The following is a 25,731-nucleotide window of genomic DNA, read 5'->3' on the forward strand; positions in this document are numbered from 1 at the left end:
ATTTCCATGACGAAAAGTTCGTAGATGTTAATTGCGGATACAAACTCACGGTTGAATTCGCGCCATTTAAACCTTGGACTGCCATTTTTTTGCGGTCACTCACAACACTGCCGGTCGGTATAAACAGCAACACTAAAAAACTTTACTTCTTATTGAATGTACTCTTGGCATGTAAAACTGGGCCCATAACCTTTTGGAGAAGGAAGCTTGCCGAGTACTTAATTAGGTATATTTACTGGGAGACATAATTCATATGCAACGCTTCGTGACGACCATTTTATTAGACTACTTCAACTGTCAATATTGCCAACCTGATTTACATATACTTGGGGATCAGGATAGCTAACATTTCAATAAAAAGTAAGGTTATAAAGTAAATTTTTTCTGCTCCTGAAGTTGCCGCAAACGTGTCACACATCTAGAACTATACCTAGGGTCGTGAGAGACAACTACGTAGTCGGCCAGAAAACCCATGGGCGTAAATTAGTTTAGCATTATAACGTTTTTAAGTCGTTGCGATTGTTGAAAAAATTTAACTGTGATATGTAGTTGTCACAATAGTAATAACTTAGTTGCCCATATAACTAAAGGTATTACTTAACGTTGTAACATCGTAAAGTCAGTCGGGGTAGGGGTCGTTGGCCGAAACAAATGAAAGTCCACTGTGGCAACGTTATATACAGTGCATTTGTTTGTACTGACAACCAATGCGTCGAAAAATTGCTACTTGGGTACTTGCAGGCTCGCTGTCTTTGAGGCACAAATATTGAACTTTTTCTGGTTTTTCTTGTATTTTGTTACCATAGATACAGGTACTGAATCATTTTTTCACAAGTGACCAACATGTTATATATTTAGACCTTTATGGAAAAACCTGACGACTAGCGACTTCCTAGGTTTGTACCGAACGAGGAAGACTGTATTTGCCAACATCATGATAGCAGCACAAATATCTTTAAAATCTTTAAACCCTTTTATCTCACAACTACTAATTTCGAGTTATTAAGTTATAGTATTGAGGCACCGATCTGAGAACAGACCGGATTATTCCGTAAGCATAGCAATTACGTACCTACCCATGTATCTAGTAGGGTGGCGCTTACTGTACACATAACCATTCAACATTCACTTTTGAATTTTTATTCAAATTACAGATCTCTCTTTCGTTTTAATCGACCCAAAGGATCTACTATCGTCTATAGTAAATTAAGTAGGTACATATCTCATCAAATTGTACTATCTTCTTACTTAAACTTTAATACTTGTCCAGTCTTGCAGCCCATCGTTGACATACCGATGGGACTCCTTCTTCTCGTCCATCGCAGGTTTGTTCTCCTGCGCGCTCCTATCTTTGATAAGATTCTTACTCTGAGGCATGCTGACGTAATTATCGGCCGATTTGACGATTTCTGTTTGGCCGTTGGTGCAGTCGTTCAGTATCGTCGGGGGGAGATGGTACATCGGATTCGAGATGCTGTTGGGGTCTGAGGGTCTGGTGGGGCTATTTAGAGGGGTTTCCGTGTCTGCTTCGGAGATCACGTGAAGCATCGGTAGAAGTTCCTGGGCTTTGCCTCCTTCCGAAGTTAGGTTTTTTCTGTTGGATGGCGTGAAGTTGAACACTTCATCTGTAAAAAGAAAAAAGTTAGGTACTATTCCAAAAATATATATACAGGGTGTTTCAAAAAAAAATTAACGCCCTCTCTAGGATAAGTAAAAAACTGAAAAAAAAATTGGGGTTTGCCCAGTAGAATATTTTAGTAATCCTATCCAATGTCAAGATAAAGGAAGTCGAAGAAAAAAAGTTTTACACTTTTTTACGATTTGTCCAAATCTACTGGCAACATTAAAATGAAATTTTATACGAGTATATTCTATTATTTATTTTTCAATGTAGTATTATGATTTTTTTAAATTTAAAAACATGTTAAGCCACATTTTTTAATAAACACCATTTTTCTTGCAAATAATTGTTTTTTTTTTGTAAAATAAAAAATTTTTATGCATTCTGATGATTAACACAATAAAGTAGTAAGAGTTATGGTTTTATGGAATTAAATGAATATTTTTTTAAATTTAAACCTTAACCCACGGGTCTATTTGAACCAAAAAATAATTTATTTATTATTTTACAAATTTTGTAAGTTTGTTAGCTAAGTACTTTGATAGACTATGATAACACCTGTTTGCAATTATTATTCGTCTTTTTATTTCCTCAGATGTGTTATTATTGGGGTTAACCGATGTCCCTAGATATATGAACTCTTTGACCCCTTCGAAGTTTTGGTCATTGATGATTAGATCTGCGTCAACATTTCCAGCTCCTGTATTTGTGTTAGTCGCTATGAATTTTGTTTTATTTCGATTTATATGTAACCCCATTCGTTCTGCTGCTGCTACTAGCTCGGTTCCGATTTCCGCAGTTCTCGCTCTGGTTCTTGTTATAATGTCCATGTCATCTGCATATGCTAGAATTTGAACAGATCTATTAAATATTGTTCCCCTGCTATCTATATTAGCGTCTCGTATGACTTTTCCTAATGCTACATTAAAAAGTTGACACACCAGCGCATCTCCCTCCTTTAACACCCTATGTATTTCAAATGGGGTTGACGAGTCGTTTTGAATTTTTACTGCTGATATCATCTTCGCCATTGTCACTTTTATCATACATATGAGTTTTATGTAATTCCTAACTCATTCATAGCGTTGTAGAGACTTGGTCTTAATACACTGTCATAAGCAGCTTTAAAATCGACAAAAATATGGTACATATCTATGCTAACCTCTTGCGCTTTTTCCAGGATCTGTCGTAGTGTAAAGATCTGGTTAATGGTTGAACGTCGACGCCTGAATCCTGCCTGATATTCTCCTAGAAACGTTTGGGTATAAGGCTTCAATCTCTCGTGCAAAATGTTTGACAATATCTTGTATGCTGTATTTAGGAGAGTTATTCCGCGGTAATTATTGCATTCTAGTTGGTTTCCCTTTTTGTGTAAGGGGCATATTAAGCCTAAACTCCATTCTTTAGGCATTTGCTCCTCAGACCAAATTTTACAAACAATTTCTTGCATCACCTTGGTGAGTTGCTCTCCACCGTGCTTAAATAACTCTGCTGGGATGCCATCGCTGCCTGGGGATTTGTGGTTTCTTAGTTTTTCTATAGATATTTTCACTTCTTCTGCCGAGGGGGTTCCACGAGTTCATCATTTCGGTATTCCAGCTCTATATTGTTAGTAGGTTCCCCTTCCAGTAACTCTCGAAAGTGCTCTACCCATCGTAACAGGATATCTCTTTGTTGGTAAGTACCTTCCTTATCATTACAATATAAATTATGTTGCAGTAAAATCGGAAAAGATATACAATAAAATTATTAACAAAAGCATACACTCAAAGTTGTACACATTGTATATTTTTCCATTTTAGTAAAGCAAATTTGGTTCAGTAGCAATATTTTGGTCCAACTAGACCTATCTTCTTGTATGTCCTAATAGTTATGACTCACCCTGTATAAATAAGATGAAGATAACTGCATGTCGATTTGAATTTGACTGTACTTTAGTTATGAAAACGTAATTTTGATTACCATGATGGTTATAGAAATAATTATTTGAACTTACCCTCTGTGATTCTTGGACTGAAAATTGTGTTGGGCTTCATACTCATATATCCTTCGTCAGGAGCCGGTTGTTGTGTCATTATGTCATTAACGTAATGAGGACTCACAATCACGTCAAAGGTAGGAGGACTTAACATGGAGAGGTAGTCGCTTTGACCCTCCAACATCTTAGTGTTCATGACAAGATATGGGTCATTGAGATCGATGTAATGCTGCAAGAAAATAACTTTATTAGCGAAATCAAAGAAACGAATGCACAGCAAAAAAATTTACTAACTGTTCATATGACAAATCAATCGATACTAATATCTTGGAAATTTACCTTTCTTAACGTTTCTTCAAGCAGTGTTCCAATTCTCTCGGTTAGCTTAGTAAACGAAGGCCTTCCAACCGGTTTAGCTAACCAGCATTCAGTCATTATTTGGTAACTGTAAAGATGTATTTACTTTGTTAATATACGTAAAATGGAAATAAGATCTATGAATAGAGAAAAGAAAGGGAAGGGATTATATATCTCACTTTATGAGAACTAAGAGAAGATCCCCTCCTACTTAGTCGAAAGAGAAAAGAAGAATTGAAGCTTTAAAATTAAGAGCATAAATGATAAAGAAAGAAAACTAATAGTGGAGTTTGGAGCAGAAAAATAAAGTATAATAGCTAGATCAGAGACCAACAACAAAGGTATACCTAACATATAGTGGAGTATCAGAAGACAAAAAGAGAAGCTGCAGATGTAGGTTGTATAATACATTACATACAAGACTGGAAAAGCAGATATACTTCTCGAAAGCATGGTCAGAAGGAATTACTAATATAAATGAATGATAACGGTTGTAGCTATACTAAAACTAGATATTAGTAGATAGTACATGGACCAAACAAAGGTGATAACTAACAAAGCAAAGATGAATTTTGGGGAACGTTAACGTTTGATACAGAAGTCACAAGAGGAGAAATATACATTGCAGGGGATTTCGAAAAGACGAAATCTACTCTAGACATAAAGGACCTCCGCAAAATCAAAAATATAAATAATCTTAAGAATGCTTACACTTCTTTTGGTGAGTATTCCGGACTCTCAAGTCGATATCCATCCAACAACTTATGGTAGAGCCTTTCATCTGCTTCCATACCGGGATAGGGTGTTCTTCCTAACGAGAACAGCTCCCATAATACTATACCGTAGGACCATACGTCCGACTGTGTGGAAAATACTCGATCCCTGATGGATTCAATTGCCATCCATTTTACAGGAAGAGGGGTCTGAAGAAAAAAATTAATTTTGTAATGCTTTCCATATTTTTTATAATTATATTTAATATCCTAAATCAGGACAGTTTCCGAGAGTTGGCTGTATAGTATTTAGTTAAAAAACGCCGAAGCAGTGGCGGATCCAGGGAGGGGCTGGGGGCGATCGCCCCCCCTCTGTCAAACCAAGTGAACTAATTTCTTTTTAATTATATATAAAGATTACACAGGCCTACAGTGTTTTTGGTGTCGAAGTGGTTAGAGCTGATTTTGGGTATATTTGGGGTGCTGATTCCGAATATGGCCTTAGTTTTGCTCTATCAGCTCTAGTTTTCAAGATAACGTAGGTCACGCCAGCTTTTATGCATTAAAATACGAATATGCCGATATGGATATACTAAATTAAAATAAAAACCAAACAATTAAAAAATACGTATATCTTAACTCATTTCATCATCATCCAGGCCTTTGCGTCCACTGCTGGACATAGGCCTCCCTCATTTTTGTCCATTGTGCTTCATTTTGAGCACTTTGCATCAAATTTCTTGACATTTTCTTGAGATCGTCTGTCCAACGAGTAGGTGGTCTTCCTCTACTTCTTTTTTTAATCTCAGCCTCCACTTAAGTAATCTCTTCGTCTACCTCCAATCACTGACTCGGGCGACGTGCCCAGCCCAGTTCCATTTCAGGGTGACAATTCGGGAAATTACATCGGTTACTCATGTTCTTAGTCGAAGTCTTAATTTCCAACTCGGTCACGAAGCGATATACTCAGCATTGACCTTTCCATTTTCCTCTGAGCTATTTGCAGCATTTTAGAAGTTGTAGCTATCAATGTCAAAGTTTCGGCACCATAAGTCACCACAGGCAACACACATTGGTCACATGTTTTACGTTTTAAAGAAATTGGTATATCGCTTTTAAAGATATCTTTGAGTTTTCCATAGGCTGCCCATTCCCCATCTTCCTTGGTAGCGGTCCTCAATGGTTTTTATCTCTTGGTGAAGTCTCTCACCTTGTTCATTACTTGTGTCATCTAAGTTTTCAGCGAAACGGTACAGGTGGCTGTGAAGATAGTTGACTTTGATGCTCATATTCCATCCAAGTGACTGGAAGTTATTCAGCAAACGGTTTACCAGCTCAGCATAGTTTTCACTTTTGTGATTTCCCAGAAAATTTTTCATAATATCCACAAATGAAAGCCGAGCTTTTTTCTCTACCTCATTCATTGACCCCACAAAAGCCGGATCCTCTGTAAGAAGTCTGATCTGTAGTCCATCAAAGATTCCAGCTTTAAGTTTTTCTATACTTATCTGGGGAAGCTTATTTCCTATGTAGGCGAAGCATGGTCCATGGGCTATGAGCCATTATTAGGTGGAGGCTGAATGGTTTTACAAGTGGTAAATGTATCATTTTAAATGTTTACAAATATACTCTCCAAGCTGTTTTATTTCCTTATAAAATAGTAATGTAACGATATTAAAGTATTATTTCTTGCATAAATAAGGCATAATACAGTGAGGACAACAAATATACTGAGGAATAAGTTTAATTAACAATGTACATTCCTTTGAATAGCACATTCTTCATTATATCAAATATTAAAGCTCTAATTTCGCATTTTGTCATATCCATAAAACTAGAGCTGATACAAAAAAACGAAATCCATATTTCGATTTATCGCCCCTAATATAGCACCAAAACAATTTTTTTTTCTGTAGGCCTGTGTTATGAAAACGTTCATTTATTTTTCATAGAAATTTAGCCAATCGGCCCCCTCTTAACGATGCTAGATTTGCCACAGCATCGAAGCAAAAATATGTTGTAATCGGTATAAGTATTTAATTAAAATTTAAATTAAAAATCCAAATGGATTACAATAATTCATCTTCAGTGAATTTGAAGTACTTGCGCTAATAACCGCAAAACCAAACAGCGATTGGGTTTAAATTGATGACCACATACTTAAAAAGTATTAAATTAAACGATATGAAGTTGACGAAAAATGGATAAACTATCCGGGAACTGTTTAAGTCGCTAGTCGATATAGCAAATTACATCTGCATTGAACCGCAATAGCCTATCTTCTTTTTCTTCAGCCTGTTTGCATCCACTCCTGAATAAAAGCCTCTCCATGAGTTATCCACTCTTCTCTCTTTTGTGCTATTTGGTACCAGCTTCGCCCCATTTGATGTCGTCTAGCCATCGTTTTTGTGGTCTTTCTCTACTACGACTGTGCTCGCGTAGTCTCCAATGTACAATGTTTCTCGTCCAACTTTCGGTGTTTTGTCGTACCACGTGTCCTACCCGGTTCCATTTCATTTGCGCAATTCATCCAATTACATCTTTCACCTTAGTCTATCTTCCCACTTCCTCATTTCGGATATGTTCCCTCAGAGATACTCCTAACATAGCTCGTTCTATCGCTCTTAATCTATTGGCTGATACCTCTGTAAGTGTCATGCTCTCCATTCCATAGGCCATAACTGGTAGATTACAACTGTTGAATACCCTTGTCTTCAGATTTATTGGTATCTTTTTGTTTTTAAACACATCACTGAGTCTTTCTACTGCTGCCCAAGTTATTCGGATTCTTCTAGTTATCTCTGCCGTTTGATTGTATTTGCCTAGCTTGATAGTGTGACCTAGGTATATATACTCCTCGACATTTTCGATCTCACTTCCATCTAAGGCAGCGGTTCTCAATCTTTTTGTGTCATGTACCACCAAATACTTTTTATTATTTTTGGTACCACCTAACTGAAATAGATATCTAATTAGGTGATCTAATTAACTATAATAGTGGTGCTGATTTTGGCTGTTTTTGCGTTTTGTGTACCACCTCAAAAAATGAAATGTACCACCAGTGGTACATGTACCACAGATTGAGAACCGCTGATCTAAGGGATTGTAATATCTTGATGTGTCATCACTTTTGTTTTATTTAAATTAATTTTTAAGCCGACTTTTTCAGATTTTTGTTTAAGCTCCTTTAGCATGTAGATTAGATAGATAGCCTATCAACCGTTGCTAAAAGTGGATTTTTCTGATCCTAGTACCTCATCTTCTGCTTTATTAATTGTTCTTGTAAATATATCACATTGCTTTGTGTTTTACTGTAAAGTGTAAGTTTTACTGTAAAAATTATATTAAAAAAATACTTACATCACCACGTTTTTTGTAGTTGTCGTTTTTGTACATGCTTTTCGCAAGACCAAAATCGCATATTTTAACAATATTCTCGTCACTTAATAATATGTTTCTTGCTGCTAAATCTCCATGAAGTACCTGTGGAATCACATCAAAAATGAAAGAAAATCGTCAATTTATCAGAAACAATAATTTGTATTCCCACGAGTATTAAATACTACAGCAGGTGAAGAAAAAAGAAAGCTGGGTTCAAAATGAACAGAAACTTCATATTTAAAGATTTGATTGATATTACAGCATTATCAAATTTACTCGTAAATTCAACGGTGACTTACTTTTCTCGAAGCCAGATATTCCATTCCTCTAGCGACTTGGAAAGCATAAGCAATGAGATCTTTCGTGCTGATGGGATTTATGTTGCCCTTATAGTCGCCCTTATAATTCGAGCGCCATTCTGGTTGGACACTGTTATTGCTAAGTACGACGCCGTCATCCCCTTAAAATGTTTTTAATAATATATTAGATAATAAGTTAATTTAAGAAACAAACAAAAACTTAAAAATAAAAAAAATACACAAAACCTAGTATTCGATAAGATAACGAATTATTACGGTGGACTTGAAACCACGAGGGCAAGATCTGGTGTTAGTACTATAATAGCATTTTATTTTTACCCTCTATAAGGTTTTCATCGACATTTTATAATTTTTAGAAAGAGAAACACTTTAGAATTGCGTCTCAAAATCGTCGAATAGAATAATAAACAGAATCCGATCATTTATTTGAATTAGAAATTGCTGCTAACAAAACCATAAGTGTTTATTTATATTGACAAAAAACTTTTACCGAGAAAAGATCATATGTAGATGCGTAAGGAAGCTCTCATACCAAATGCAACACATAAAATAAAATTCATACGTAAAATGTTGCACAGTTCATAATTAATAGCGTACATCTGTTTACACTCAACAGAGATAACGTCGCATCACACATTTTATATATTATGTAGAATACAGGAGCGTGCCAATTTTGGAACTTCAGTATATGTACTCAGTATATTTGCCAGTATATGTGAGAGAGCAAAATAACAACAAAAATAGCCAGATACATAAAAAAGAAAGGAATAACACCAGCTTTCAGAACTAACAACAACTTAAGCAAACATATTAAAAACAATAGAAGCCGAAAGAGAAAGCAACTACAGAGTGGTGTGTACAAACTAACTTGTGGTGACTGTCCGAAAACTTACATCGGTCAAACTGGCAGAACTTTTGACAAACGGATAGCAGAACACAAAAGGGCTTTCAACAATAGAAAAACAGACACTTCTACATACGCACTTCACCTTCTAGATCATAATCATAATCATTCTTTCAGTGAAGAGTTTCAAATTCTACATATTCAAAATAAAGGCCTTAAGCTATCACTTTTAGAATCAATGGAAATTAATAAATTGAAAAATACAGATATAATTCTGAATGACCAACTCGAGACAAACAGCTCCCCACTCCTCAACCTCTTCAGTTAAAGACTTAAAAAGGCAAACACATTGTAAAATATATCACTTGAGAAAGACACTTTGCCGAAACAGCTGTAGTAATAACATAGTTGTAATAAATTTTGTGGAAGTATAGAAAACAAACGTTTTTCAGTGTTTTATTGTGAGATAAAATGAACTTCCATCAAGTAACGGTCGAATCCATCAATTATTTAAAAGTTGCTTAGAATTAGTTAGTTTATCCATTTTCGGTCTTATTTTGAACGTATATTTTTTCACCCTCGAGAAGGGATGAAACTCACCCCCATGCTACCTATATATGTATATGCCAAATTTCATGTCAATCTAAGCGGATCTTTAAAATTTATAGGTTTTGCATTATTTTACCGTCAGCGAACAAACTATCAATTGTCCATAAACTTTAAAAATATCACTTAATTTGTATAAAAAATTATTTTTTTGTATTATTAGGGAAAGAAATATGAAAATAAACATCGAGAAAACAAAGATAATGGTCATGGGAAATGAGGATAATCGAGTAAATATAGAGATAAATAACCAAAAACTAGAACAAGTAACAACATATACATAAATACCTGGGTGTGAAAATAGAAAATGGAGGAAGATCAGAAGAATAAGTCAACGAAAGGATAACCATGACTTCCAGAATGTACTACAGCTTAAACAGAGCATTCATTGGAAAGAAAGAAGTAAGCAATAGGACGAAGATGGGGGTGTATAAAATGATCTTCAGGCCGATCCCCACCTATGGTAGTGAGAGCTGGGTGCTAACACAATCATCGAAAAATAGAATAAACTCAATGGACATTAAGTACTCATGAAAAGTAAAAGGAATTACAAGACGCGATAGAATAAGAAACAGCATTGTAAGAGAAGAACTACAAGTCGAACCAAAAACACAAATACTAGATAAGAACAAGCTTAAATCTTTTTGGGTTTTGTGTAGAATGAACGACAATAGACAAGTAAAACGCGTATGGGAGGCATCAGTACAAAACAAGTGAGAAAAAGGGAGACCAAAGAAAACCTGGAACGATGAAGTGGTAAGAATTCTGAAGAAAAATACAACTTGGACTGAAGCGAAACGAAGGTCCAAGAATAAGCAAGAGTGGAGACGATTTGTATATGATATAGATGCATGAAATGTATTTTTCAAACACCTTAAGAAAGGTTTAGATATAGATTATATATATAAAATTATTTACTACTTGGACTAAATAAAAAAGGGATTTGGGTACCAATTTAACAAATTTAAATTATACTAGAAAAAAATGATTTGTCAAAAAACTGTAAATATTAATCTGTAAACATTAGATAGATAAGTCAACAAGCATGTTTATTCTTTTAAGACTTTTTTAAGTTTATTATGTAAGTAAACAAATTATTGTAAAAAATTGATTTCAAGAAACCTATTATCTCAAAAATTATAATGCCCTAGGATCCCTCTCGTTCTACGCTTTCAATCCCAAATATGTATACACATCTGGGCATATGCTATGGCACACTCTGCCCTTTTTTTGAGAATCCGACCCCGGACGACGTTTCAAAGAATTCTAGGTAATAGTTTAAGTGCATTGAATACATATATTAACGGCTGATATTTATTAGACCATACTGTATCGTTGCCCCCGTTAGGTAAATTATTCGGATTCGTTTTCTTTGCACAAACTTATTGAAAAAGAGGTTCTTTGGGTCATTATGGGCAAAAAAAGTTTCTTGTAATTTTTCTCTAAAATTGATTGTTTTTGAGTTATACGCGATTTAAAATTTGAAAAACGCTGAATCCTTTTTTCAAAGGGTCTGGATTTTCCATATTCCCTTCTTTAAATTCATTGTATTATGATTGTCAAATAACTATTTTATATATTTTAATTTGAAATATTATTATAAATTGATTGATCGTTCTTAAGATTTGGTCATTAATATTATGTAGACGATTTTATATTGAAATGGGGGTTGGACTTCCTATATTAACAAGTTCCTGATACAGGTCAAATTGATTTATTTTGTAATTGGGCATTCAAGTAACATATGAGTTATACTTCCTATTTGTCAACATTCACAAAAAGGAGTATCACTACAATTAATTTTAAACAAATAATGATCTGGTGTGAGGCATTGACCCGTTCGCATCCTAATAATTGATGATGTCAAGTGCCTTCGATCCACAAATGTGAATTTGTGGAACCAAGGGTTTGTAGAAAAATCACTTTGGTATTGTTGATACCATTTCCCTTCAGTTTTAAACTGTTTTGTCAATTCAACTTTAAACTCAATTATAACTCAAACTACAATTTTGTGTTTAATGAAAGGTAAAAAGTCAAATTTATATATTTCAATGTCTGCAGAAACGTTTAAAGTCTTGCCTATATTTGCCAATTTATCAGCCTCTTATTCCCCTTTACTCCAGTATGGCCTGGAATCCAAGCTAAGATTATATATAACACCAAAATGACCATTTTCAAGGCTTAATAACTCAGTTAAAAATTATTATTATGAAAGACAAAAAGTGACTAAATAAAAGTTAGCCCCCCCCCTACATGATCTTGCAAAAATTTGTGTCATTAATGTATTACTAAGCTGTTATTTTTAATTATTATCAATGAGCGCTAACAGTGTATTGAGGCGGCCGTCAATGTGAGTGCGAAAGAGATGCACCATTCCGGCAACCAATGGTGCATCTTACTCGCACTCACATTGACGGCCGCCTCAATACGCTGTTAGTGCTAACAGTTAAAAACAGTTTAGTAATAAATTAATGACAAAAATTTCTTCAGGATCACGTAGGGGGGCTTTAAACTTTGATTTAGTCACTTTCTGACTTTCATAATAAAAATTTTTAACAGAGTTAAAGCCTTGGGTTTTCAAATTTTAAATCGCGTATAACTCGACAACAATTAATTTTCGAGAAAAATCATAAGAGACCTTTTTTGCTCATGTCCCAAAGAATCTAAAAAAATTGGTACGAAGTGAAAAAACTGATTTTTTAAATTTGTTTAAAAAAATTGTTTAAACAATTATCCGACCGCGGCACCTCCCGGCACCGTGTATTTGTTATTAGAACCTTTTTTTAAGTAAAAACGTTTGTGCAAAAAAGACGGATCGAAATAATTTACCTAACGGAGACGACGATACAGTCTGGACTATATGGGATGTTGCGTGTTACATATATCGATCGGATATCGCTTTTGGTGTGAGAGCTTCCTAAGAACCGGGAATTCAGTCTTGGTTTGACCTTTCGCTACTCCAGTGGTTTCTCCATTTGTTATCTGTTAAAAGAAGCCGCAAAGTCTGCAGTCAATGTGTGTCTAATGAAAAAAAATTACTAAACATTTTATCTGGCTACGGTAAATCCAATTAGTAAGCTGATTTTTTTCATTAGGTGATCTGGTGATCTTTTTTTCACCTGGTGATCATCAGGTCACCTGGTAATCAAAAAGATCGCCAGGTCCTAAGCCAAGGCGCCCATTGAGGTGGAATGGCCGTGGCCCGTGGCGTGGTATTGGCTATTAGAAATGGTTCGGCCAGCTATTTTGATATAGCAGTTGCTTTTTCATTTTTCATTATTCAATGTTTAAAAATTGAATTAGAAAAGCAAAATCATATTTGTTTGTTGGTAGGTATTTAATATGAACATATCAATAATAATTGTTGCTAAAATAATATATGTAAGTACGGACATTTTTTGAAATGATAAAAAAAATATAACAAAATACATGGTGGTTTTCACCCAATTTTGAAAAAATGTGAAAACGTTGAATTATACTCGTCCGTATTTCCGTCCGTCCGTCCGTGAGCTCAACTCCTCCGTCATTATACCAGGTAGAATGACAAAGGAGGTGTCGAATGAAAGCTTATAATCCTACGATGGTACTAAATAAAGGTGAGAAATTTCACCTAGGACTTCCGGTTTTAGAAATGCAACCGGAAGCACTGTTTTAAAGTCACAGGTATAGTACAAGTGATACATTATTGGACGCGCTTTCGTAAGACGAGAACCAATATAATATATTATACTTCCTGTTTCATGACTGTCTGTCCGTCCATCCGCAAAAATAACTCCTCCGTCACTATACCAGGTGGAATGACAAATGAAGTGTCGAATGAATGCTTATAATACAAGGATGGGACTAAAGGTGAGAAATTTGACATAGAACTTCCGCTTTTAGAAATGCAACTGGAGTACTGTTGTAAAGTCGACGGAATAGTATAAGCAATATATTATTCGACGTGCCTTAACAAGATGAGAACAAATGTATACTTTTGGTTTTTATATAATTTCCGGTTAAAAAGTTCTAACCTGAAGTGCCATATTATAACCGCATAAATAGTACATGCGATATATTTCAAATTTGAGCTCGGAGTTCCGGTTTTAGAGTTGCAACAGGAAGTACCGTTGGAAAGTCACCGAAATAGTATATGATTATATTATTATTCGACGTGCCTTAGTAAGATGAGAACAAATATGTGGTTGTAATATTTATATGTAATATTTATATGGTTACTATAGGTACTATAGGTGAAAAATTTGACCTGAGACTTGCGGTTTTCGAATATGAAACCGGAAGTACTGTTTTAAAGTCGCCGGAGTAGTATAAGCGATATATTATTCGACGTGTCTTAGCAAGATGAGAACCAATGTATACTTTCGAGTTTTAGGCCTGCTGCCTTCCTAGCTAGCTGGTCAGCAATGCGGTTCCATGTAACAGGGGTAAGTTTTAAATTTTTCTTTTTATATATTTAATGTAAAAATAAATGGAGAGAAATTAATATTTACCTTTTTATAACGAGGTATTCTAGATGTGTAGTTAAATTTATGATTTATATTGTAATAAATAAGATATAGTCCTGTCGCCAGGGGGGGTACAACGGGCTCCTTTATTCAGATGGACTTACCCAAGTTTTTTTTATGTAGTTTGACCCGTAGAACACGAATTTTTTGGGTAACAGTTGATCCGGATGTCGATAAGATTGTTATAAACAAAGAACTTGAGGAATTACATAACAACGATATCTCGCAAAACAAAACATTTTTTTTGTATTTTTTGGGTCATTCTAAGCAAAAAATGTTCCTACAAGTTTTTTCGTAGGATGCATAGTTTTCAAGATAACCGCTGTTAAAATTTCAAAAAATCGAAAAATTGCAATTTTTGAACACGAATAATTTTTTATTTAAAAATAAAATAGCAATTCTGCTTACCGTATTTGAAAGTTTAAGTCAAATTATGTCGGTTTTGATTATTTGCATTGCTAAAAATTTATTTTTTTATTGTTTAACAAAGCTATAAACACATAGTGTTTTCCGTACCTAATACGTTCGTTTTAATACATCCTACGTAGATATTGCCTCGCTTGCACTTGTACACCTACTCTACCTACTTGTTCGATTTTAAATGAGAAATCATTGAAAACATCACTCACGCACTAGGTGTTTAATACTGTTTATAGCTTTGTTTAGGAATAAAAAAATTAATTTTTAGCAATGCAAATAATCAAAACCAATATAATTGGACTTGAACTTTCAAATGCGGTAAGCAGAATTGCTATTTTATTTTTTAATCAAAAGTTATTCTGGTTCAAAAATTGAAATTTTTCGATTTTTTGGAAGTTCAACCACGCTTATCTCGAAAACTATGCATCCTACGAAAAAACTTGCCAGAACATTTTTTGCTTAGAATGACCCAAAAAAATACAAAAAAAATGTTTTGTTTTGCGAGAAATCGCTGTTATGTAATTCCTCAAGTTCTTTGTCTATAACAATCTTATCGACATCCGGATCAACTATTACTCAAAAAATTCGTATTCTACGGGTCAAAATACATGAAAAAAACTTGGGTAAGTCCATCTGAATAAAGGAGGCCGTTGTACCCCCCCCCTAGCGACAGGACTAATAAGAGAAAGTTGAATACTCGAATAAATGAAATTTATGGAAATAAAAGACATAATATATCGACCACCTAGTTTATTCAATTTTGCCCAAGTATACTTTCGGTCTTAAAAGACTAAATTTTTATTATAGTTATTTTTCAAATCCAATAATTATAGCAATACATATATTCTTTGAAATATTTACCTTGAGTGACAGTGGTCATATCAGTGTTGTCTGATCCAGCGTGAGCTCTATAGTCACCCATCGTATTTGGAGGTGGCAATCCGGCACTGTTGGTAGAATCAGAAAATGCAAGTGTAGCATACCTCATAAGGGGAGACTGAACTTGACTAAAAAACGAGCAAAAAAAAAGAGCTAAAAAGAAATAAAAGCAAAGCATTTGCAAAAATAATCCAAAAATAGAAAATGTAGGACTAAAAGCTATCTTAATAAAAATAAAAATAAAAGGAATAAAAATACATTAAATTCTTGTTATGCATACCTTCTATTGCTGGATATGGAATACGTCCGGTCCAAAAGCTCATGACCAATCATATAATTTACTTTACCCGTGTGGGGATCTATTTGGTTAATAAAATGTTCCCTGTGGCGCAAGAGGTAGTTCTGCAAATTGCCAAACCGACAGTATTCAACAATCACCAAAAGTTCTCCTGAAAAACACAAAAAGATATTTTGTAATGTTTAATTATTAAACAGTTCTCCCAAAAATTATCCACTTTTTCTACAAATCGGTACAATAAAACGTCTAGTTTCTTTTAATTTTATTGTCCATAGAATTAAGGCCACTAATTCCAACCTTTTCAAAATAAAAAAATATGTTAAATTTTTACAACTTACTTTTGGCAACATTTTTGGTACAAGCTCCGAGCAAATTCACGACGTTGAGATGCTTTCCTAGATGTGCCATGATTTTCAACTCTGATGCGAGCGCCTTTATGTACGTGTTGTCTGCATTTTTCTTAACCATCTTCACAGCCACTGTTGTCACTGGTTCTCCTTCCACTATACACTTAGCTTCTCCTTTAAGAACCACACCAAATGCTCCGGAACCTAACTGCTTTCCTAAAAAATATCATCAGAAGATATCTTTGGGGGTTCACGTAATATAAAAATGTTAAAAATATTGTGTATCTTCTAAAAATTAGTTGAAATGAAACAAAACAATTACATATCACGCATACTGACTAAAACAGTTAACATCAGCTTAGTACTGGTCTATTCGAACACCATTGTGATACCCTCTGTAACTTATTACCTATTAGTAAAATTTAATAAAACATTTTTGTCCTGGTAAAAGGTATATTAGTTCAAAAGCCCGTATAGGGCTACACACATAGAAACAAAACGTTTTCGCTCTGTAACAAGAGCATCATCAGTGTTACAGGCACATGGTGAACCACCCAAAAATACTAAGGTTAACACCTTTTACAAATAGACTAAAAGTCTTATATAAATATAAACATCCTAAAATCCAAAGGATGGATAAAATTCCTATAGATGTGGCTTCTATGGATAATTCCTATGGATGTGGCTAAAGCCACATCCATAGGAATTTTATCCATCCTTTGGATTTTAGGATGTTTATATTTATATAAGACTTTTAGTCTATTTGTAAAAGGTTCCAATCTTTGTATATTTGGGAGGCTCACAATGTGCTTTTAACACTGATGATGCTCTTGTTACAGAGCGAAAACGTTTTGTTTCTATGTTTGTAGCCCTATAGGGGCTTTTTAAACTAATACACCATTTACTAGGACAAAATTTGTTTATTAAATTTTACTTGTAATTCATGGTATACAGCCAGCTACAGGAATTTCTTCCTTGTGGATGATTGTTACCTATTGTTAAACTTAAACTTAAAACTTAACCTAGGGCAACTATTTTAACACAGCTTAATTCAATTTTTTAGCTTGTTCAGTTTCTGAAGCGCCTGATGATGGCGTATAAATTTTAAACGCTGAAACCCGTCGCCCGCAAACTGTTATAAATAAAAACCTTTAATAAAATTATGAGCAGTAGGCTCTTGATATCCTAACATTTACACAATGTGCTTATACCACCCTAACAACACAAAACATTCCAGGAATGTACTATCAAAGTTCTATTAATATTTGAATGTACTGGACATTCAAGGAACATTCGGTGAATATCTGATTAAGTTATTCGTGGAATGTTACCACAAGACATTCTATGAACATACTACCAATGTCCTATATTTTAAGAGAGGCCATTTACTATTCATATTCAATTTGCATTCATTTTCAAATTTGCTGCGCGTGTATATGTATTTAGGCAATCCAAACCACGTGACTTCTGGTTCTGGTTGGCATGAGGCTTGTTCCAACTCGACACAAAACCGTTCTTGAACCGTCACGCTCATGCGCAATAACGAACAATTATGCGCAGTAACATATTTTTCGTTACTGCGCGGTTCACGAACCGTTCAAGAACGGTTTTGTGTCGACTTGGAATGGCATACAGGTTACAGAGGTTATGTTTGTAATATCATTTCATTTCATCATTTCACTGTTTATCGTCATATTTTGGATTCATTTGGATTTCGTTTGCTGTATTTTGTGAACTTTATAAACTTTACCACACTGCAAAGTGATTATTTAAGGAAATTATTATTGGAGACACCAGATGTTTGGAGAAAGGTAGGGCAAACAATTTTTATCAATGTTCATTTTTCTCTGATATTTATCAATATTGATGAATTTTGCAAGCAATAACATTATTTCTTTTATTGTTTTAGATATTTATTGAAGCTGAAAATAATTGGGGATTTAGATCCATATACAATTCAGTCAGAATTGGATTTTACCATAAAGTGCATTCCACCAAATTACTATTATAGATATTATAGATGAAAGCATACAAAAGCCTTCAGGCACATAAATATTTTACAGCTGGATTTGTTTTTAAAGTTGCAGTAAAGTTGGAAGTCACAAGCAACAACTTCGTAAGTACCTACAAGAATATTGAGGAAATCCAGCTCCTGGATACTACTGGGCAAACTAGAAGATTGAAGAGGACAAAGCCTTTTGAACTAGTTTGAGTGATAGTGAAAAGCAGAGCATAATGCTTGTGTGCATGTGTATGTTAGAATAGTGCCGTTAGAAAAGCAGAGCATAGTGCTTGTGTGCCTGTTAGATTAGATAAGAGACGCTATGGGTAAGCTCTTCATTTTAAGGAACAGTAGTAATTTAGGTTAAATTAAAATTGCTCATTGGTCAGAGTTATGACCAGATTGTAATTCTAATGAACAATTCAATACAATGAATCGTCATCGTAGTGATGATTATGGAAAAAAATATATGACAAGATTTTATGCAATAAAAATGTTTATATTTATCAAAGATGTATTATTTGGTATGGCTACATATACAGTCGGAAAAATGAAAAAATACCCATGAATGAACATATAAAACACGCTGTATTTTCCTGTCACCGTGTCACAAAGAAAACTGTCCAGTGCAAGTAACAATAATTATTACATATACTTGTGCTGACCAGTTTTTTGTGTGACACGGTGATAGGAAAATACAGCGTGTTTTATATGTTCGTTCATGGGTATTCTTTCATTTTTCCTACTGTACTTTTGGAATATCGTCTGTGATGTGACAATACCTCCTATCTGCTTTTTCATGAATTTTTAGGAGATGAAAAACTTGTTTGGGCCACCTCGTGTTTTCATATATTTTTTGATTTGTTTTGTAGTAAATTCAACTATCTATTTACTACAAAACAAGTCAAAACTTACGTATGAAAACAGGAGGTGACTGTAAAAAATGTTTTTCGTCTCCTGCAAAACTCAGAAAAAACATATAGAAGGTACTGTCACATCACTGACGATATATTTCAGAGAATTTCTAAAAAATATACTTTGAATGTCCTAAGAACATTCATGGAATGTTTCAACAAGACATTCAGACTAAACAATATACTGTGAATGTTCAAAGAACATTCGTAGACATTCATGGAATGTTCCAACAAGACATTCAAGGAATGTTTAAAATGCTGACACAGCACTTTCCTGGGACTTTCCAGGGACGTTCGTGTGCTTTTGGGGACATTCAAGGAATGTTTTCAATGTCCTGTGTGTACCTTCTAGGAACATTCCTGGAATGTTTTGTGTTATTAGGGCAGCAACAAGTTCATCATTTGAAACAAAAAAAATTACTCGTATGATTACTGTAGTAATTAGTATTAATATAGACATCGGCAGCAAAGCATTGTTTTAAATGAACGACTACAGACAGAACGTCTACGTGACAAGCCACGAGTGGCTGATTTTAGTGGCTCATCAATGCTTTGCTGTGCAATTGAACACCGGTGCTGGATACCGGTGTCAGACACCAGCGTCTTAGTGTAAAAGAGTGCTAATAGTTCCTGGTTATTTGTGTTCTACTTACCTAGTTTCAGTTGTTCAATTGGAAACTCCCATTTTCGGTCATAGGGTAAAAGTTCCGCCTGATCGTCAATGCCAAGTTCGGGGTTTATATTCTCAACAGCACCTTTCTCGAAATTGGCTAGACCCAGAAGTTTCATTTCTTGCTTTAGTCTCTACAAAATTTCATTACAATTATTTTAATTTTATTATTTCTTTAATTTATTATTATTTATTGAAGTGAAAACTTCTTTAGGCACGTTGTGCGATTTTTGGATAGGGGAAAAAGCATTGAATTCGCGACCGTCATTGCGACCGTCATCGCGACCGTCATCGCTTATGCTATAGGTATATTATTTGTAGGTATATATAAATTGTATAGAAGTATTAAAATTTAAAATAAATGTAAAACCTATTTTAGGATGGGGAAAAAAGATTTATTTCGCGACCGTCATCTCTTCGACAAAATAAATTTTGTACGTATCTACATTATGTGTATCTATACATAAATTGTATAGAAGTATTTAAATTTAAAATAAATGTAAAACTTATTTTTCGATAGGGAAAAAGGATTTATTTCGCGACCGTCATCGCGACCGTCATCTCTTCGGCGAAATAAATTTTGTACGTATATGTATTGAAGTGAAAACTTCTTTAGGGACGTTGTGCACTTTTTGGATGGAAAAAATATTAAATTGGAGACCGTCATTGCGACCGTCATCGCTTCGAAGAAATAAATTTTTGAAGTGAAAACTTCTTGAGGGTCGTTGTGCACTTTTTGGATGGGGAAAAAGTATTGAATTAGCGAACGTCATCGCGACCGTCATCGCTTCGGCAAAATAAATTTTTAAAGTGAAAACTTCTTTTGAGGACGTTGTGCACTTTTTAGATGGGGAAGAAGTATTGAATTAGCGACCGTCATGGCTTCGGTGAAATAAATTTTTGAAATGAAAACTTCTTTAGGGACGTTGTGCACTTTTTGGATGGGGAAAAATTATTAAATTTGGATTGGGAGAAAGTAATAAATAAGCGACCGTCATCGCTTCGACGAAATAAAAATTTGAAGTAAAAACTTCTTTAGGGACGTTGTGCTGTTTTTGGATGGAAAAAAGTATTAAATTATCGACCGTCATCGCTTCGATGAAATAAATTCGTGAATTGAAAACTTCTTGATAGACGTTGTGCACTTTTTGGATGGGGGAAAAGTATTGAATTATGGACCGTCATCGCTTCGACGAAATAAATATTTGAAGTGAAACTTCTTTAGGCACGTTGTTCACTTTTTCGATGGAAAAAAGCATTAAATTAGCGACAGTCATCGCTTCGATGAAATCAAGTTTTGAAGTGGAAACTTCTTTAGGAACGTTGTGCACTTTTTGGATGGGGGAAAAGTATTGAATTATGGACCGTCATCGCTTCGACGAAATAAATATTTGAAGTGAAACTTCTTTAGGCACGTTGTTCACTTTTTCGATGGAAAAAAGCATTAAATTAGCGACAGTCATCGCTTCGATGAAATCAAGTTTTGAAGTGGAAACTTCTTTAGGAACGTTGTGCACTTTTTGGATGGGGGAAAAGTATTGAATTAGGGACCGTCATCGCTTTGACGGAATAAATATTTGAAGTGAAACTTATTTATGGACGTTGTGCACTTTTTTGACGTAAATAAGTATTAAATTAGCGGCCGTCATCGCTTTGATGAAATCAATTTTTGAAGTGTAAACTTCTTGAGGGACGTTGTGCACTTTTTGAATGGGGAAACTATTATATTAGCGAACCTTTATCGCTTTGACGAAATAAATTTTTGAAGTAAAAACTTCTTGAGGGACTTTGTGCACTTTTTGGACAAGGAAAAATTATTAAGACCGTCATCCCAGATAGCACAAGTACGTTTTATGGACATCCAATGGACGTACATCTGTGTACATTGGAACGTCCAATGGACGTCCCGCTAAGGTACAATGGACATCCGATGGACGTCCAACGAATGTCCAGAGTTCACAAAATTGGACGTCCATAGAACGTCCGCTACAAACGTACATTGTACGTTGTATTGGAGCTTTCAGTGTACACCTTATGTACATTCAATGTACGTCTTATGGACATTTGTAGGGCACTTTTCAGAAAGCAATCTAGTATCCATAATTTTGTGAATACATAGCAAAAAGCCTTTATAGGAAATAGTTCCTTATAATACTAAACTTATACTTAAAAATATTACACAAAAGACCTTTTTTATTTCTCTTTACTATAACTTCATTATAATATATACTTTATTATAGGAACTTCATTAATGCACGACTGCACTTGCACGATAAACAGAAAACACAAATATATCACAGGATGTATTTTCATAAAGACGAGATTCAGATAATGACGCCTTAGGAAGCATGCACATTAAAAGAGGTTTAATCTCTCCCAGGCAACCAAGTGACGTCATATAACGTTGAGGAAACGTCAGTTTTTGGTTGAATATAACACGTATTTGACCATTACGTCATATAGACGTCTTTTGTAGGTGATTTTAAATATGTAAGATTAATGACGTTAAAATTACGTTTAAAAAACGTTTTAATTTCAGACAGCCTAAGTCTGATATCATAAAATTGGGAGGAGCTTGCTTGTTTGTATTGAATCCAAACAATTTCGTTTAGGTATAACGCTAAATATTCATAGGAAATTTCTCATTCATTGTTTACGCGGTTTGTGTCTTGTGTGATAAAATAAGACTTTTCATGGTATTTAGTTGAAGAAACGTGTTAATTAAGAGATTTTTATGCGTTTTTGCTCAGTGAGTTTAGTGAGTTAGTTTAATGCAGTAATTATTCCTGACAACTATTTGGGGTTATGTTGTTTATTTGTTTTTAATTAAGCGTTAAATGAAGATATTAAGACAGCGTGTTAAATTAAGATATTAAGTATGCTGGATAATTTGTTTATAATAATAAATTATTTTTATTAGTTTCATATATATGTTGTTTCAGTTTTGACACAGTAAGTAGGTATATATGACTTGCGAAAATTCTATAATGGGAGGGCACAAGTGGTAGTGTAGTAGGTATATCTTCGACACATGGGAAGTAGGCCTATAGGTTTCATGTTACCTATTTTTATACTATTTTGAAACATCTGAAAGAGGTCACTTTTTGAAAGTATTAAAGACGTGATTTTACCAACGTATAAAGGTCGTCATCTTTTTGACGTTTTAAAATCGTCTCAATTATGACGTCAAATCGATGAGACAAATACACGTGATTTTCAACGTCAGTACTACGTCATAGAAACACGTCAATTGGTCATTTTTATGACGTGTTATCTACGTTATAAAAACGTTGTTTGGTTGCCTGGGCTGTTCTGTTTCTGTTCCAAACTATTTTTAGAGTCAGTACCGTTGTTGTATATTACAAGCAGGTTTGCCATTCTGTGAATTATCATAAATAAACCCTCCTTCAGTATTTCACAACAATTAACAGCGATAATCCCCTAAAAGTACCTGCCTAATACTACCTTTCACGACCGATAGCGCGAAGAGCGACAACGTTGTCAAGAAGATTCTCATTTAGTTTGTATTGGGACTTAATATAATAGTCGCGTTTTGTGTAAAATATCCATGGACCACAAATGGATGTTTAATGTACGTTGAAATCAAACGTCCAATGGACGTCCCGTAATGTACGTACATAGTACGTCCAGTTTTGGTCCATGGACGTTTGGATTTTAAATGTACGTTATATGGACGTACATCGGACGTTGTGTGCTATATGGGATCGCTTCGACGAAATAAATTTTTTAAGTGAAAACTGTTATAAGGACGTTGTGCACTTTTTGTATGAAGGAAAAGTATTAAATTAGGGCCGTAATCGTTCGACGAAATAAATATTTGAAGTGAAACTTATTTAGGGACGTTGTGCACTTTTTCGATATAAAAAATATTAAATTAGCGACCATCATCGCTTCGACGAAATAAATATTTGAAGTGAAAACTTCTTGAGGGACGTTGTGCACTTCTTGAATGGGGAAAAAGTATTGAATTTGCGACCTTCATCACTTCGCTGAAATAAATTTTGTACATATATAAATTATGTGTATGGATACATAAATAGCATAGCGTCGTCGACACAAGAAAACCGCGTAACTCCAATTTTTACTTAAAATGAGATTTTACTGCCATCCATTAGCCAATCACCTATTCTAGCCATCCGACAAATAATACGTCATTTAAATGTAGATTTCTAATTTTAAAATATATAATAGAAAAGCAGGTATCTCCCTTGTCAAAAAATTATGTTAGTAAAACACGCAGCTCCTTCTGCTAAGTCAGTTAAGTGATTATTGCCGTTGATTTGATTTGTTATTTTGGAGTGAAATAAAGGTTTTTAAGTTCTAATTTTACATCTGTAAGGAAGTAAGGTAAAGTAAGTTGATTTGGGTAATAAATGTTTTAGTACGATTTAAAAATATAGGGATTTTTGTTGCTTTAAACTATCGCTGGAGTTACATGGTTTTTCATATTTTATTTTATGAACCCATTTTGGAGTTACATGTTCTTCTAAATTATTGTTTTTTGGCTCTCCTGAAAAATTAAGGAAAATGGAGTTACCAGTTTTTCTTGTGTCGACGACGATAGGGCATACGCATCGCGTATATCGTATATTATGATATAGGTATATCACTTCTTTTAGGATGGGGTAAAAGCATTGAGCTCGTAATTTATATACTATAAGAAGTTTTCACTTCTGTCGATACTCCCACGAGTGCCTTTAATTTTTTTTTAATCGCATAGAATAAATTGCTGGAGTGGGGAATTTTGCCCAGCTTAAGGGGAGGGTATGGTTTGATATCAACATTTCAAGCATATTTTGTGATTTTTTTTAAAGTATGGTACAACTATTTTTTACAGACTCCTCAAAAAAAAATGGATTTTGCGGTGGATATCAGAACCGTCACTGGATCATTTGAAATAAAAAATTCTTTAGTTTCTCGAGATTACGCTGTTAATTTTTTTATTTTTAACGATTTTTGAGTTCTTGGTATTACTCAGAAATCAAAACAGCGAAATGCAGTGCAACAAAAGGGTGAAAATCAATATATTTATTTTTTCTAAACGAAAAATAAGCATAAAAAATATATCTTAACAAAGTTACCTCAAAAGATGTCCAAAGAAAATTTATGCAAAAATTCAGGTCGATCGGCCAACCAGTTTTTGAGTTATAACGTCCACCCCCTTTGAAAGAGAAGTTTTGAGAAAAACGGCTAAATTTTGTCAACTTTTATTTTCAATTTCTTTTTGTCTGTCAAATCGTAAAGTGATGCTTATAGACCAGGGCGCATCTGTAAAAATATTAGTACATTTGGACGTTGAGAGGTGACTCAAATTTTCTTGCAGAAATTGCTTGAAAATAACTCAAGCAATAATATTTGAGTTATCCTCCCTCTCAAAAAGGTCCGGAACATTGTTTAAATAATCAAAATGTCAAAAAATGAAGGAAAAATTCGATTTTTTTCTTCGTTTTTTGATTATAACTATAAAAGTATTCATTTACGAGAAAAGTCGTACTTACTAACATAAAAGTTGTGTAATTATATTTCCTATAATATATAATTGGTTAAAAATTTAAAAAATAGTCACCCTTGTTGCAAAATAGCAATAATTTCAAAAAAAAACCATACAAAAACAAGTATTCTCATTTTACGTTTTTCAACCATTTGTGCTACACTTAGGACCTTCATATTTCACCCAGAAAAACTTTATGATACAGTAAAATAATACTGTAAATTTCATTATGATCGGTTCAATAGATTTTGCAAAATAAATTTTGCAATCCAGCTTTCGCAGAAAAAATTCATTTTTTCAAAATGTTACAGGACTAAAAATAAAGCAGAGAGCAAGTTGAAATTATTTTTGGGTGTAGAAGTGT

General features: G+C 34.2%; 1 protein-coding gene across 3 annotated transcripts in view; it reads right to left on the minus strand.

Annotated features, from left to right (window-relative positions):
* Positions 1–1,117: 1,117 nt before the first annotated feature.
* LOC114340514 (vascular endothelial growth factor receptor 1) overlaps positions 1,118–25,731 on the minus strand; it is a 194,871-nt gene continuing 170,257 nt past the window's right edge. For 2 of the 3 annotated variants that reach the window (XM_050653312.1, XM_050653304.1), the window contains exons 17-26: positions 19,839–19,989; positions 16,261–16,485; positions 15,905–16,073; positions 15,607–15,752; positions 8,350–8,510; positions 8,030–8,152; positions 4,668–4,879; positions 3,939–4,044; positions 3,618–3,828; positions 1,118–1,625 (exon numbers count right to left, since the gene is read on the minus strand). In XM_050653312.1, the coding sequence (XP_050509269.1) occupies positions 1,249–1,625; positions 3,618–3,828; positions 3,939–4,044; positions 4,668–4,879; positions 8,030–8,152; positions 8,350–8,510; positions 15,607–15,752; positions 15,905–16,073; positions 16,261–16,485; positions 19,839–19,989 (1,881 nt within the window). In that variant the 3' untranslated portion in view covers positions 1,118–1,248. The remainder of the gene's footprint in view (positions 1,626–3,617; positions 3,829–3,938; positions 4,045–4,667; positions 4,880–8,029; positions 8,153–8,349; positions 8,511–15,606; positions 15,753–15,904; positions 16,074–16,260; positions 16,486–19,838; positions 19,990–25,731) is intronic. The other variant, XM_050653313.1, reaches the window with a different exon arrangement.

The sequence above is a fragment of the Diabrotica virgifera genome, chromosome 1, assembly GCF_917563875.1.
Source record: "Diabrotica virgifera virgifera chromosome 1, PGI_DIABVI_V3a".
In the NCBI taxonomy this organism is placed as follows: domain Eukaryota; kingdom Metazoa; phylum Arthropoda; class Insecta; order Coleoptera; family Chrysomelidae; genus Diabrotica; species Diabrotica virgifera.